At 38.4% G+C, this 16,787-nt stretch overlaps 2 protein-coding genes across 2 annotated transcripts; both read left to right on the top strand.

Annotated features, from left to right (window-relative positions):
• The first annotated feature begins 9 nt into the window (after positions 1-9).
• Positions 10-2,120, top strand: inip (ints3 and nabp interacting protein). Its single transcript, XM_020931624.2, has 4 exons — positions 10-572; positions 892-982; positions 1,067-1,151; positions 1,686-2,120. Exons 1-4 carry the CDS (start codon positions 554-556, stop codon positions 1,782-1,784), a joined length of 294 nt encoding a protein of 97 aa, XP_020787283.1. The 5' UTR covers positions 10-553; the 3' UTR covers positions 1,785-2,120.
• Positions 2,121-2,914: 794 nt separating this feature from the next.
• Positions 2,915-16,724, top strand: LOC110166353 (sorting nexin-18-like). The gene is made up of 4 exons (XM_020931589.2): positions 2,915-4,071; positions 7,421-7,714; positions 9,485-9,867; positions 15,397-16,724. Exons 1-4 carry the CDS (start codon positions 3,299-3,301, stop codon positions 15,618-15,620), a joined length of 1,674 nt encoding a protein of 557 aa, XP_020787248.1. The 5' UTR covers positions 2,915-3,298; the 3' UTR covers positions 15,621-16,724.
• The last annotated feature ends 63 nt before the right edge of the window (positions 16,725-16,787 follow it).

Genomic DNA, 16,787 nt, shown 5'->3' with positions numbered 1-16,787 from the left:
ACTCCGGAAGTTAATCTCAGCAAACCGGAAGTAAACACATACGTCACGTGACAATTAAGGATGAAGGGCAGATCGTTTATAGAAAAAATGGGCCACACGCCTGATTTTTATTATTGTTAAAAGTGTAATTTTTGTATAGCAAAATATATCATATACCTCTAATACTGTTTTTAAAAATACTTACATATTTATTTTTAGATAGTTACACTTTCTAATTATAAGATATGACCGAGTTGAGATAACCACCAGAGTGAGGCATTGTCTTCTACATGTTCCGGTAGTCACGCTAAAAGCCGGTGAACCAGCGCACAATGCGGCTGTGCAGGCTCCCAAAATCTATAGTTTTTATGCCGTTTTAAACCCTAAGTTATCGATTGCCTTGTGTACACTAACACATACAGGGTCATAGTTCATAAGTGGATACAAACATTCCCCAAACAGCGTAATTTTGGTGTATTTATTGACAACTAACCATCATTGTCTGTTGGGCTGCTGAGAAGAACTGAACTCTTCATAGACTTTGCCTGTTGTGACCTGAGTGAATTTTACTGATATGGCTGCTAATGCTCCAGGTAAAGTTATTACGTGTCTAATCTTGTCCTTTCAGTTTGGCTTTGTACATGATCTGAAGTATTTCCACTCCTTTCGCATATTGTTTTTTTGTTTAAGGACTGACTGTTGTTGAATAGGCTGCACATGATGAACAGTTGAAAGAAATGTGTGAATAACGTGGGTGATAAGTATTCACACGATGGGATTATAGCATGTTCTTCAACTGTTTTATTTGTTTAGAATATATTTATTTAACATAGATGTGTATTTTAATCATGCTATACTATGTACATGTATCCTGGATCTGTAATGAGCTGTCCAACTTGACTTTATCCTTAGCCTTCCAGAGGAAGGCCATCATTGCTGAGCTAGAGAAGGAGAGGAGACGACTCATCCAGACCAGCCAGTCCATGAACACCCCTGGGGCTAGGTACTGGAAATCACAAGAGATATTTTATTTTCATATGAAAGAGATTTTTTTTTTTTTCTCAAATGTTGCCTTATTTTCCTATAGCATTTCTCTTTCAAGACCCATGAAAGAATTCAGGGACAATGCAGAGCAACAGCATTTTGCAGCACAACAAAAAGCTGCTTTACAGGTAGGCTATGACACATTAATACAAATATGATAATATAAAACTAAAATAAATGCGCACTATGTAACTGTTTCTCCTGCTTGTCTCCATCGAGATGTTATTGCTTTGTCTGGAATGTTTCACAGTATGGTATCAAACTTATTATCTTGCATTAATCAGTTTGTTGCACAAAAATTTAATGAAAACATGTCATTTTATTGACACAGGCTCACACCACCAGATTGTCTTCATGGACATAAATACATTTAATGGCATATTGCTGAACATTTTGGAAAAAGCAATAGCAGCTCTATTGGGGAGCAGTGCTTGGCAGACCTTCTTAAGAAAAGTTGTACCAAATCCATTTCCCATGTCCAAATAATTTCCCTTGTGGATCAATAAAGTTTACCTAAGTCTACCTAGTTAGTTAGGTAGTTGTACTATCAAAAATAATTACTCTGGATGTTTTTTATTCCCTGTGTATTTATTAGTATTTTTCATTTTTGCTGTGAATTATCCCTTTTTAACAGCACATTAACTAATTGCCCTGTCTTGCAGCATGCACATACACACTCGACTGGCTTTTTCATCACTCAGGATTCGTCTTTTGGCAACCTTATCCTCCCTGTCATCCCACGACTTGAGCCCCATTCGTGACCTTTTACCTTTGCTGTAGGATATATGAACTGTGCTTACAGATCTTACACAAATTATCAATGTCTCCTTTAATCTTGTCTTTTAAGGCATTTATTGTCATATTATGAACATTCTCAGGGGAGTAATGTGTCATTTAATTTTGTTGAACATTTGAATTGCTGGTTTAGATAAATATGTACCATCAAGGTTACAATATAAATGCCCCACAATAATTAGAGATGGAGTGTACGTGTAAATGTTGTCACCAATCACAATTACCCTGAACTGTACATTTTGGCATTTTTACATTCTTATTCATTTGTAATCATATTTGAATAATAAAAATGTTCAACACGAGTCTATTTCTAACATTTTTTCTTGCTCTGGATCTATGCGCACAGACAAAAGTACATCTAAACATGCAAGTTACTAATACATTTCTAATGATACCTGGACGTAATCTATTAAACAACTGACCCGCTAGTTTCCTCTTCGAACCGCATTTTGATGTTTGACGTATACAGGCTGAGTTTTCATTTGGATTTTTTTTTTATGTCAAGTCAAAGACCGACACCCAGTGGACAAAATGTGAAAATGCTTAGTTATTGTTTTGTAATATTTCCGTTTGTTTATTTGTGCTTTTGGATCAAGATTTGTACTCGTTTATCTGTTTTTCTTGTTCTGGTAACCGGATAGCAAAGTCAGCTGTTTCCTAAAAACTTCGTGATGTTTTGTCGGTGAACTTATGAGTAATGTTTGACATAATTATTTTCTGTCAAACAACTGTAATCTAAAATAATGAAACTGTTTTAAGATTTAAATTCTCCACAACAAAAATACCTTAATATCATTTCAAAGTTCCACCGTTATTTCAATGGGATCCCAGTTTCACGAGGCTATTATTAGCAATGCTGTAAAGTGGAAAATAATTAAGTCAGCATTGGCCAATTAGAGTTGCTTTTTTTCATTAAATTGGATTAAGTATTGTAAAATGTATCTTTCTTTTCTTTCTTTTTAAGTTGGGTCTATAAACAGGGCTTTTTTCCATCTATAAACTGAGTGACTTGACTAAACTTGTAACTGGCTCCTCCCCTCTATTAGTCATGAGTCTAGTACGTGTTGGGACTGGTGCCTTGAGCGCACAAGCATCTCGGCGCTGTGCAAGAAAGAAGGACTTTTCCCTGGCCTTATCTGGAAAAAGAACTCCGCTATTTTTGTTTGGCAATCTTGATAAACCCTACACTTGTGTGTGACGTGCCTCTATTTCTGATTGGACGTAGCTTGGACCGTTAGAAATTGGCCCATTTGTGCGCTTTTTCCATGTTGGATTAAGTTTGCGTGGAAAGAAATGTTATCTGAACCCACTCCGAGAGTAGGTGGGAGCAAGATACGAGTCTGGTAATGCATACATCTTCATTACAGGACTGGGATGTTTTGCTGAACTCCAAGCAAAACTAGCTGAAAGTCTGTCGCTGCTTGTGCGTAAAACGGAAAAAGTTGCAGACCGAAAAGCGCAAGTTTGGAGTAGATGAAAGATGGCTTTAAAGGCGAGAGTTTTGTACGACTTCACCTCTGAAAACCCTGGAGAGATTTCCATTTATGAAAACGAGCTGGTCACTTTGTTCAGCGAGGAGGAGCTTGAAGGCTGGCTGGAGGGCGAGAACAGCCGGGGTGAGAGTGGCCTCCTCCCGGCGTCTTATGTGGAAATCATCCGGGCAGCGATCACCCCCACCACCGCTAATAACAACGGCTTCTCTTCGCCCAAACCCACCAGCCATTCCTCCTTTGCGTCCCCGGAGTCCCAGAGAGGAGGGGGTGGTGGAGGGGTAGGGGGCGGCAGTGGAAGTGGAAGCTGCGGGGGTAGCTTCCACACCAGCCAGGGTAGTGATGACGACTGGGACGATGACTGGGATGACACCTCACCTGCCACCGCCAATCCTCCGCGGACTTTAGGCACCACGCCCCCGCTTTACCCCGTCACCACGTCCCTGCCAGCGAGAAGGAGTAGCACCCAACAACAGCAGCAACCCAAGAGCACGGCTACGGTGGGACGGAACTTGAATAGGTTTTCAACTTTTGTCAAGTCTGGAGGAGAGGCCTTTCTGCTGGGAGACGCCAATGCGCTTGTGAGGGATGGAGATAGGATCTGTGTGGTCATGGGGAAGCACGGGCCAGAGTGGCAGGAGGACCCTTATCCGTTCACGTGTACTATTGATGATCCAACCAAGCAGACGAAGTTCAAAGGCATGAAGAGCTACATGTCTTATGGGCTGACTCCAACACACACCAATGTACAAGTCAATCGCAGGTAATATTTGCATTAGGATCCCCAGATTGCCAACTTTGAGTGTTATTAACATCTATAGCGTCTATTGCCACAGCCGCCTGGGGACTGATTGACAGAATGTTGCAGCCAAAATGTGCCAATGCCTTTTACCACTAAACACACAATCACTCTAATAAGCATTATGTGGGGAAAGAGGAATAACAATGATTTTATTTATTGTCAATAACTTTTTCACACAAAGTCATTGCTTTGTACTAAACATTGACGATATGGGTATTTTCATAGCCGATGCCGATACCGATTATTTAGAATCCAGAGCAACCAATAGCCGATAAGCTCTGCCGATATTTTTGCGCAAATTGGGCTGATATTTATTATTTTCTTCAAATTATCCAATTTAAATTGACTACAAACTCACCCACAACCCTTTACCACAAACCCTTAATTATTACGAAGTGTTCAAATAAAGCTTTGTGTGTATTTTAGGCAGAAGATCGACCAAAACAAAATATCATCTGGTGCTGGTAATTTAAAAAGTCCTAATATTGACTGTCTATCTCTCACCCCACCTTTCTTAATCACATAAAAGTACGTGGCTGAAGTGTCTTGCCCAAGGGTACAACAGGCCGTGCTTATAGGTTTTTGAAGACATGTTATTACAAGCTTTCAAACAGGATCTAATACATGAAAGTTTCTGTTAGTAAGACCCATTGGCCACCTTTCTCGAACTGGACCAATATAGAATTTTGACTACTTGTTTTTGCATCTGTATCAGCTTTTTTCTTATTAGTTGAATGTCTATTCTACTAAATCAGTGCATGCATCGTCTGGCCAGTCTGGCATAAAAGTGTTGAATGTCAGTCAAATTTCCCTTGCCAGTCTTCAATAGAAGAGCAACAGCATCCAAAAGAAACTTAATACCACTGGCAACTGAAACTTGGTTGAGTCTTGCTTCTTCTATGAAAACCACCCATAACTCACAAACAAGGAACCAGCACATCTTTTATCATTTGACCATTTCACACTGTACAATGGTGTTCATTTGGATATTTTAGTTGTTCCTGCTTAATGGCAAAAACAGATTTTACAGACTCCTGTCATAGTCTCCTCCTCTGGGAGTTACTCTTTCCACATTGTTTTCTTGACTCTAGGCCTCTCATGCTTTACTAAAGAAAATTAAGTTTCCATTCAATCCACTTGAGGAACCATCTCACCTCAGGCTGTCCAGGCGTGCTTTTAATTATCCTTTTGCAAACTCATAGTTATTGCTCAATTATATGCAATAGAAGGAAGGACAGTTTTTAAAAGGGAATGTACAGCAGTATGAAGCAAAACTCATAAGCTACTGTTGCCACAGCTGCCTGCGGGTTTTAGACAGTATGACTGCCAGTCTGCACCACTAATCACTCACCTCATTGATAGTCCATTGAATACGCACTGTCATTCCATTTTGAGAATTCCCAATACTGTCTTGTCTTGCCTTAGGCAAGTCCTTCATCCACCTTACTTAATGTGTGACTGAGTGGTGGACAGAGAAGCCAATGGCTCAAATTGGTGCTTGATCACTGCACCCAGTCTACTTCAGGGCAGCTGTGGCTACAAAAGTAACTTGCTATGTGGATTGAATGAGCAACATCTTTTAGAGTCCAAAAATAATAACAATAATAATAATGGGTCAGTTTTATAGCACTTTTCTGGACACTCAGAGACATTTTACAGAACATTATTCATTCACTCCAGTGGTGGTAAACTACTACTGTAACCACAGCTGCCCTGGGGCAGACCAACAGAAGCAAGGCTACCATTCTGCTCCGTCGGCCCCTCCGACCACCACCATCACACTCACACACCATTTTCATACTAGGCAATGTTGGTGAAGTGCCTTGCCTAAGGACACAGCAATAGTTTTTGCCACTGATGGCCCACTGTGGCACCTGATCTTCCCAGTACTACCTAGGCCCTGCCCTGCTTAGTTTTTGAGATCTGACGAGATCAGTCTTTGACAAGCCAGTGTGGCCACAAAATAATATACGCTGTGTGCATAATTATTACTTGTATTTATGAGGATTCATTTTTATAATTGAACAACTATAGTTCTCTCAGTCAATCAAAAATGTTAATAAACCTCAAACCTGAATAATTAAGAAAGTAAAAGTGAAGTTTTGGCTTTCTTCAGAGAAAATCTATTTGGTCACAGTTATTGGGCAGCAAAATGAAAAATACATATTTTCTATTCTCACTTGTTTATTTTCATCTGTCAGAATAGTAAACAACTCAAATTTACAAATAAACATTTCTGACATATCAGAAAAGGAAAAAAAATCAGGGACCAATATCTGATCAACTTTTTGTGCAGCTGTAATCACAGCCTCCCAGACACTGTTCAGAGAGGTGTACTGTTTTCTTTGACTGTAAATCTCCCTTTTAAGAAGGACCCACAATGTCTTCTAAAATTGGCAGGTTTTGGGGTTTATTTTGAGTCCATCTTCAACCCGAAAAGGTCCAAGAAGCCCATCTTTAACAATACCATACCAGTACCCCACCTCCACCTTGCTGGCGTCTGAGTCGAAGTGGAGCTCTGTGCCCATTACTGATCCAACCATGGGCCCATCCATCTGGTCCATCAAGAGTCACTCTTATCTCATCAGTCCATAAAACCTTTGAAAAATCTGTCTGCAGATATTTCTTGCCTGGTCTTGACGTTTCAGCTTATGTTTGTTGTTCAGTGGTGGTCGGGTTTCAGCCTTCCTTACATGGGCCATGTCTCTGAGCTCTGAACACCTTGTACTTCTGGTCTCTCCAGGTAGGTTGCAGTTCTATATATGACAGCATTGAAGGATAATGGGTTCCTGGTAGGTTCATGTTTGATTCTTCTCATTTGAGTCTTTTTTTCTTAACACGTCTTGCGACACTGTTCGCAACAAAATGTTTGATGGTTCTGTGATCATGCCCAAATATCTTTGCAATTTCAAGAATGCTGCGTCCCTCTGAAAGACTTTTCAGAGTCGGTTAAATCTCATTTTGCTTGAGGAAAAGAAGTTGCCTAATAATTCTGCACCCCTTGATATAGGGTGTTAATCTCCTTACGTTATACTCTTCCTCATTAGACAAATAAACATCACGGAATATGCTTAAATCCAATAAGAATTCAAGTTTATACAGCTTGGGGTTGGAGAATATGCATAAAAATCATTTGGTCAAAATACCCACTTGCCTAATAATTGTGCACACAGTGTATAATTGAATACATTATGATTATGATTAAGTAACTGTGTAAGTAAATAACAGAATAAAAAGTCATTCAGTATACTCTCTGTCATCAATAATAGTTTAGTTAATAGTTAGTTAATAGTTTATCATTATCTTGCAGGTATAAACACTTTGACTGGCTGTACGCTCGTCTAGTGGAGCGGTTCCCTGTCATCTCGGTCCCACACCTGCCAGAGAAGCAGGCCACAGGGCGCTTCGAGGAGGACTTCATCTCCAAGAGAAGGAAGGGCCTGATCTGGTGGATGAATCACATGACCAGTCACCCGGTGTTAGCACGTTGCGATGTCTTCCAGCACTTTCTCACCTGTGGACCTGACGAGAAGGCCTGGAAGATGGGCAAGAGGAAGGCCGAGAGAGACGATCTGGTGGGGGGCAACTTCTTCCTCACTATCAGGTGAGAAGTACAGTTCAGTTTAAAGTGAAGTAAAGTCTATTGAATGTCTCAGGCTGCATTCACACACTTGCACTCATCACAAAACTAAACCAGGACTAAATCAAATCTACATCAAGATTAAACTTAAACAGTAGCCTATATAAAACCATCCTTGCACGCAAGTACACATTGCATAATTGCTGTTGCTGAGTCTGACCTACTTGCCACAAGAGCCACGCTGAGTATTGCGAAAGAGATTTTCTAATTTCAGAAATAAACTATGATGTCCCAATTGGGCTTTTATTAGTTATAAGTCAATATTAAAAAAGGAAGAAAAAGTAACTCAAAATGCTTTTGTTTCTTATTAGGATGTGGCCTATATCATTTTAAGACACAAAACACAAAATGTAAGCTCATGTAACTTTGGTATTAATATGCGTTAGGGCTGTAGCTTGCGAGACCTTGATTAATCCATTGAAGGTGCCTCGACCAAAATTTGTATTAACTGACTAATAATGTTATTGACATTATAAGGATTTATATGTGACAGCAGCAGAAAGGAGAAGTGAGTTAGATGAAGGTATATTTTCATATTTATGTGTAAAAAGGCCAAAAAAAACCCTCATGATTCACAAGTCTGTTTTTAAATAAAAGCATTATTTCTGCATAAATAGTTGTTTCTACATGAACTCCTGTCCAGGTGTCGTAGACAAGTAATAGTTTTGAGTTTAGTCGACCAAAAAACAGTCCTAATATGCATTTTAAATTATCTTTCATGTTAGCGTACATTCACACTGGCTCATCAAAACTGGAACTAAAGTGGGACTAAATTCAGTTAAAGACAGTGTGAACACAACCTTAAATTCAAGTCGCGTTTTGTAAGTAGGTCACATGCGTTCCTCTAATATTATTGGCAAGTGTAGTGTAATAAGATTATCCTTTCTGCTTCACAATGCACGGTAGTTTAATGTCACTCTGTCATTTACTTTGGCATTATGTAACCAAAAGTCATGTTTGGGTGTTGGATATTACCTATTGTGTTAATGGCCCATTTATCTACATGAGTGGAAGGGTTTCTGGTCAGCAGCCTAGTCTCAGTCTTTAATCACTGGGAGTGCCTGATACAGCGACAGATAAGCAGCCCATGGGAATAATGTGCTTACCACTGTTCTGAACATGATGTAATGTTGAAATCTGACTCATAAAATAGAAATAAAAGCAAGGTCAGTGATAAGTGATGTTGTTGCTAAAAAGATATGATTTGCATGTTTATATTATATATCATGTTTATAATTTTGGTGCATTTAACTATTTTTTGCCTGAGAAACTATAGGTTATTTAGGGTCAGTCAATTAAAGGAAGTAGGTCTAGTACAAAAGATTAGGAGGTTATAAAAAGTGGTTATAATACAGGTTAAAGTTATTGTAAATGTAGTAGCTGTAGTAGATGTATTACAGATTGTTGTAATAGTACTGTTAGAAGCGATTCTGCTGTTGTAGTAGAAATAGAAGTTGTAGCAGTGGTCTAAATAATAGAATGTATGTTGCAACATAATTTAGTTGTAGAAAGAGTAGAGTAAGTAGCATTTGTAATTGTTGTATTTACTACAAATTCTTAAATATGGGACTTGAACAGTACAATATACACCACTTTTCACTAACTACCACTTTCCACTGCATATCAGTTTTTAAATTCTGAAAGACTGTATCCAGCATATAGTATGCTTACTGTTTCTTATACACATACCTTCTCCTCTAATCTAAAGTCAATAAACTCGTGTTTTCCTTGCAGTCCACCCGAGGTTCCGCTTGACCTTCAGGAAGTGGAGAGCAAAGTGGAAGGCTTCAAGACCTTCACCAAACGAATGGATGAGAACATTATAGTCGTGAACACTACCATCAATGAGTTTGCTCGTAAGCAGATGACCGGGTTCAAGAAGGAGTACCAGAAAGTGGGACAGTCCTTCAAAGTGCTAGCCCAGGCCTTTGAACTGGACCAGCAGGCATATTCGGTTGGTCTGAACAAAGCCATAGCCTACACTGGAGAAGCCTACGAGACCATTGGGGAGTACTTCGCCGAGCAGCCCCGACACGACCTCGATCCTATATCTGACCTGCTGGACATCTACAGAGGACATCTGGCTAACTTCCCTGATATTGTTGATGTGCAGAAAGGTATGACACTAAAACACTATTATACTTTGCAGTGACTCTGCGGGTGTTCTGAATGTATGTTTGGTGGAAAGTTGACCTGTTACACAAACTCGGACAAAAAATTGGAACTTTAACAGTACAAATCAGCTTGTGTGTTATAGTTTTTCTTTTTCTGGTCAGATTGTGTTGAAATAAAACTCAGATTAAAGTCTAACAAGCCTCAGATAGGGCAGTTCTTACAGTTAGCAGTCGATTTATTCGAATTTTTGTGACTGAAATTAGAGGTAACTATTGTGATACCTGCTTGTATCCATGGGGATGTTATTGCTAGATATTCCACAGCATGGCATTAAATGTATCACCATGTCAACAAGCAAGCAATGCCACTAGGCCAAGGTACTGGTCATATCTGTGGAGAGGTGACCCTGCTCACACTAATGAGTAAACTTTTGGCAGATACTTTAACACATTTTGCATCCAGAGCAGATAAAGGTTGGCTGTTCAACATAAATCACTGGTTGGGCGGTCAGATCTACTGACCCCCCCAGGTTGCTGGAATGATTCCAGCTCCCATAGATTAATGCTGCCTTTGTGTCCTTGGGCAAGACACTTAACCCACCTCTCCCCCAGTGTCTGCATACACGAATGTATGAGTGTGTGTGGGTGGGGGGGTGAACAGTTGTGTGGTTCTTTGATGTAAGGTGCTTTGATGTACAGTGCTTTGAGTGCTATATAAAAATGTGACCATTTACCATAAAACTGCTAACCATCAACTAAACTGCCAACAAACTAAAATGTGTTTCATGCTTCATCTACTCTATAACATTTAACATTATATCTTTGACAACTTTGGGATAATATCAATTGTTTCATTTGCCATATGTTAACTAGGCCCTTCACAACCATATAGGAAGATCTATTAATTACACATTTCACTGCTTATACACTACCTGTAATTACACAAATTTGCACTTAGTTTTATTTTATATTTTAATTTGTTGTGATAGTAAAAAATAAAAAATGATAGCAATATCTAACCCTATACATTATTTTAGCATGTGATAAGCTCAACATTCACCACATTTCTCATCCATTCCAATCTTTCAAAATAAAAGATTACCTTGTCCTCTATTGCGTTATGCCATTATATCATTAAACTGTTTTCCTCTGTTACTTAGTAACGCACATATCTTAGATTCTATGTCATACTCTGCCTTATTTGAACAAATGGAGTAAAATGAAAAAAAAAGAAAGAAAACACTAATTTTTTTAACTGAGACCTGTCTATACTTTATTACACTCACTATATTTCATACAAAGTATTAAACAGCAATCGTAACATCTGGAAGTGCTTACTATTACCGTGGTAACAAATGATTTAACCCAGGGGTAATAACAGCGCAAACACAATTTAAACTTTTTACAGAAAAGTCCTAATCATCAGTTACTTCTGTACTAATTCTGAATGTTTTTTTTACACAGCTGTATGACCCTGGGGCTGTACACCCCCACACGCAAAGGTCAGGGTTCAGAGGTCAGAGTGAAATGCAGCTGGTGCAGGAGAGGACCCTGATTTTGGCCTCTACTTTGTGAGAACTTGGCTGGAGGTTAGGGGCACTGAGTTCATATGTAGATCGCTTATTTAGCTTGAATTTAGACACAACCTTTTCTACTTTAATTTCTTAAACTGTGATTTGAGAACCCGTCTTTTGCCATTCCCTTTTGGAATAGCTTCTTCTTGATATTGTTTGGGTGGAGAACGGGCTCTCAGCTGTTTTAATCTATCACAGCAGCTAAGTGACATGGTTTTGTATTAAATCAATCCTTCTAGAAATACAGTTTGACTTGGCTTGGTTTAGTCCATTGATTTAGGCCTGATTTAGTCCTAACATGGTCCAGTTTTAGTCTTTGCTTAGTCTTATTTAGTCTTGATTTAGCCCTGATTTAGTTCTACATTGATCCTTAATTAGACATAGTTTGTCCAGATTAGTGTTAATTTTCAAACTTGATTTCAATACAAAGTAATAAACTCAATACACAATTCCAATTCCAATACCATAATGATAATAAAAAACACTCTTTCTTTAGACAGTAGAATCTAATTTTCAACATTAAATAATAGTGCATTCTTACCATGTTGTCTTAAATCTGTGTAAACCCTTAGTCGTGTAGTTATAAATATGGTCTTAAACTAACTCTGATACAGATCAATATCATTCTAAAGTTATTCAGGAAAGGTTTATTTCTGTTCAAATGAGTATAGTTTCGATACTAGTTTTAGTGGCGATTAATATCTAATTTTCAATACTTTTGACAATCCATATTCTGTCCTAGTTTACTCTTATGTGTATTATACCTGGTTAGTTTGTTGCTTTTCTTCGTAGGCCTGATTACATCCTTTGTATCAGTCAGATTTAGTCTCGCTTTGTTACTTACAGCCCACTATTTCCTAAAATGGCACTTCCCTGTGTAAAAAATGTCCAAATGCCTGCTTAATGTAGCCAATCACCAGCCTGCAGCCTGTTCTTGTTTTATTGTACAGACTGACAACTCACAAAGCCTCCATTCCCCTTGCTCCCCAACCGAGGCACATGTGTTTTCATTTACCGAACTGCAGAGTCAATGTAGGTTGAAAGCTGAGACTTAGGGCCGGTGCATTGTGCCTGGTGCCCTGTTCACACACACTCATGTACAATAGACGCCCTGCAGTTGTGCTTGCTTGTTAATGCTGTACAGACTAGGAAGGAGGGATTACAGATGATTGGCTCACAAAGTCCTGATGTGAGCCAAATCTAGAAGCAGAGGCGTTCCTGATAGAAACACAAGCCAGAGCTATGGATAAATCTCCACATAGCAATACAGTGATGGGCAGGACTTTTGACCTACTTTTCACCAAGTTTGTTTACTCTGGAAGTTACACTGGGCTAGCTTGATTGGATCATTTGTTAGAATGGAGTTGGTAGTCAGAGGGTCAGTTTATGTTACAGATTGTTGCTTTTTGTTATATTTTATGATAGCATGACTTTATCTGTTAAAGTGCTGCTTGAATCCACTGTTTCAAGTATTTTTACTAGAACAACTAATGCAACATCTACATGATTGAATTCAATTTGAGTAACAGTAGATATGTTGAGGGTAACTTAACTTAAATTATGGTAATTGTTTACTGAACTTTCTGTATGTCTAATGTTGGAACGCAGTCTCATCATGAATGTCTAATTAGTTTGCATCTCTGACCTGTACCGCAATTATACATCCATACATTTTAGCTTGTGCCAATAGAAAAGAGGTAAATCAATTGCCTATTATAGCATTCATTTACTGTCATAACATTGTGAACATACAATTATTGCATGTTATGAAACCCCATTTCTTATTTCAATGCCATGATGACAATAAAACAAGCTTTATAAGGACAGTAGAATGTCATTTTCAACTACTTTTATATCATCATGTGGCCTTATATCTGTGTAATCCTTCAATCATTCAGGTTGCTTTCATAGTCGTCCATGGGCATATATGTAGTTTTCTACTTGTTCTAATACAGCTCAAGATCATTCTAAAGCTCTTCATTAAAGGTTAATTTCTGTCCTGTGATTTTGACTTTTTAGCATCAATACTTGCTCAAATGAGTATCTAGTTTTGATACTAGTTTTAGTTTTCGATTGGTATCTGATTTTCTATACGTTTCACAGCCCTAAGTGGAATGGAATAGAGTCAACATAGAAATCTCCCAAAGAACAATGACTCAATGAGGTGCAGATGGATAAGGTAGTCCTCCACTCAAGGAAAAAAAAAACATGTAATAAACAAAAAAACGAACAAACAAAAAAATAAAACAAGATATGACAGTACACACGAGTATGTGTATCACTAACCCAGAGTTGCTGTCATCAGACGTTTTAGGCTCTTGTTGTTTTCTGGGTAACTCCCTTCACTTCATCTGCACAATATAATGTTTGTGCTGAGCTTGTAAAATGACCACATCTGAGAAAAGACATGCTGGAGTCACTGCTTCACCAGGCCTTGTTAAGTTAATTGCATTGTCAGTTTCTAAAAAGACAAATTGGTGAATTCAAGGCAAACCTAGTTTTGTGTGAGCTGAAAACTTGTTTACCTGAAATTGCAAAGTTAGAAGAAAATGAGCCATACTGGTGAGTATTACTTAGTAGTGTAGTAAGAATTCATAGAGCAATGCAGTTGTTGAAATGCCAATACTAGAACTTAGATGTATATAACATAATGGCACAGTAGTGACTTTGAGTGAAGAGGGTTATATAATACTACTGCATTGTGATTATTAATATAATATGTATCTAATAAACACAGTAGAAGCAGTATTAATTGCAAATTAAATTCTTTTGTGGTGAATTTTGCACCTAATACATAATACTTAAATAGTAACAGGATTAAGTTTGTTGCTTCAACTATTGTTCCCTAAAGGAACAGGGAGTACTTCTTTTATCTTCCATTCCTCTAATATCTAAACTTTGTCATAAACTAATCATGTCATATACAGTATTATCAATCAGCTGCTCTATCCATCTCACTCACCCTGCTCCTTCAGGATCACATCATCTGACTGTGCTGTGTACTGCTGATTCCATCTGATTTGAATGAGCACAGATTCCTGGGCCTCTTGTCCTGTGGTGTCCTGGGATAGAAGGAATGCAGAGTGGATTAGCCTCCCCTCCTCCTCTCTTCCCTCCTCCTCCCCCTTTCTTCGCCCTCTTTTCCGCCCTCTTCTTGGTTTTATAGCAGGATTTAGAATCAGAGAAGGAAACTTATGAATAAGGCTGGGGTGAGGAGGCAGTTCAGGAGGTTCCAACTCTCCCTCTCCAAGTTCACAGTACAGTTCAGAGTTTAGATTAAGGCTCTGTAATCGCCTTGGCAGCAACAGGCTCATATGAACATGGACTTTGCTCATATGAGTGGTTTCTAAGTACATAGAAATATATAGAAGTGACTTCATCAAGCTGATAATGTGTCAGCTGTACATGGCTTCCTGTCTTTCATGTAATGACTGTATGACATAATGTAAGAAGTAACTGGGTAGATGTGTAGAAGGACATTGTAGTGTTTCAAAGAGATCACCCCATTTCAAAGCATGTTTTTGTCAATAAAGAGCAAAAATACAATTCTGTTTTATGAAAACAAATTTTCTATTTGAGATCTCCAGACTAGGCTCGCTTAAAAATGCCAAATATCATTTTCTAGGGATGTCCAAATAATTTGTTTAATCAAAAATTATAATTATTTACAAAATAATTATAAAAACAAAATAAAAAAATAGGACAATTTTAGAGGTTCAAAGCATACTTTATATAGTCAACATAAATGCATTTTGTCCCCAAATATATGTCTGGCTCTGAAATGCATGTGATTCAGTTCATATTTCAGTTTTCTGAAATGTTTGTGCTTGTGGTGTTCTTCAACCTTAATGTTACTTATATTTAAATATAATATAAAATATAGTGACGATTGTCCTATTATGTCAGCATAGATCCAAATTATATAACGTTTTCTAAATCAAACTTGTTGGTCTTGTAGGTGCTCTGACCAAGGTGAAGGACTGTCCTCAGCAGGAGAGTGCACTCCATGACCGCTGTAACATCATCTCATGTGCCACGCTTGCAGAGATTCAGCATTTCCACCGCACACGTGTACGAGACTTCCGCTCCCAGATGCAGCACCACCTTCAACAGCAGATCAGCTTCTTCCAAAAGATCACGGCCAAGCTGGAGGACGCGCTGCACAGATATGACGAGCAGTAGACTTGGAAAGGAAAGAGAGGAGAGGACTTTGGATGAAAAATATGAAAAAGTAGGTCACTGGAACTTCAAAAACTTCCTGGATTCTTTGAAGAGCCCTGATGAATGTACCAGTAGCGTGGGTTTTGCTGACGACGCCCGAGGCAAATCTTCTAAGTGTAATATTAAAAGCAGCTGTATGCACTGTGCCTGCAGCTTCCCGGTGTCATGGTCACGTGATCTGTTTCTACTGAAAACCTACAGCTTCATGGGAACAGCCTGGAAATCCTTACAACAACACACACTTGACTTGAACTGGATGTGGTCTCTACCATCTGTCCTCTGGTTTGTTTTTACTTGAATGACCTGCTCAGTATTGTATAGCCTTTAACGGTGCATCATGAGCAGTTGAATTTAGTCTTTTTTACTATTCTTAGCGCTGTAGGGCTACCATTTGTAACCAAGAAAGACTGAACATGACTGACTGCTCCTGGCAACGTCCTAATCAGACAATCCTATTTAAGTTCTTCACACTGCGTGAAGATAACTTCAACAGATACACTTAAATATATATTTCATTTATATAACTATTTTTTATCAAAGCCTCAGTTTACCTAAAGTTGGGCATAACAACATGCTGTGATCATCATTCTGGTATTGTCACTAGATCACTAGAGACTGAGTCATATACAGACAGACTGTCTTTGTCCCACTAAACATTAAACCATACTGTTTAAAGTTCAATGGAGCCTATTGTATTATGTATTAGGAATAATGATCCAAATGTTTTCAGAAACATTCCATTGTATTTCAAATCTCATGTACTTGCACATCGACGTTAAAATTCACTAGCATTGGTCATCATCATTGTTTCGCATGAACACAGTCCTTTTGGTTTTCCATGTTGTTCTGACAAGACATGCCATAGCATCAGACTGCTAGGCATGAGCAGTTGAAACATGTCACACAATTAAACTACTCATCTACTCATCAAAAAAATCCCCTTGAAGCTAGTAACTTTGATGCCTGTTTGTTGGTGACATATTTTAGTAAGATATAACTTAACGTGACTGCAATATACATATTATATATATTCTGTTCAAATAAATAAACATATAACGTGCTATATATTCTTGTGTACAAAACCTATGTTCTGGAGTCATGCTTAGGATGGCATGCATGCACGTATGT

The sequence above is a fragment of the Boleophthalmus pectinirostris genome, unplaced genomic scaffold (genome assembly GCF_026225935.1).
Source record: "Boleophthalmus pectinirostris isolate CB_2022bp ecotype Guang Dong unplaced genomic scaffold, ASM2622593v1 HiC_scaffold_18, whole genome shotgun sequence".
Classification (NCBI taxonomy): Eukaryota; Metazoa; Chordata; class Actinopteri; order Gobiiformes; family Gobiidae; genus Boleophthalmus; species Boleophthalmus pectinirostris.
Note: the sequence above shows the minus strand (reverse complement) of the source record. Positions and strands in the feature narration are given on the sequence as shown.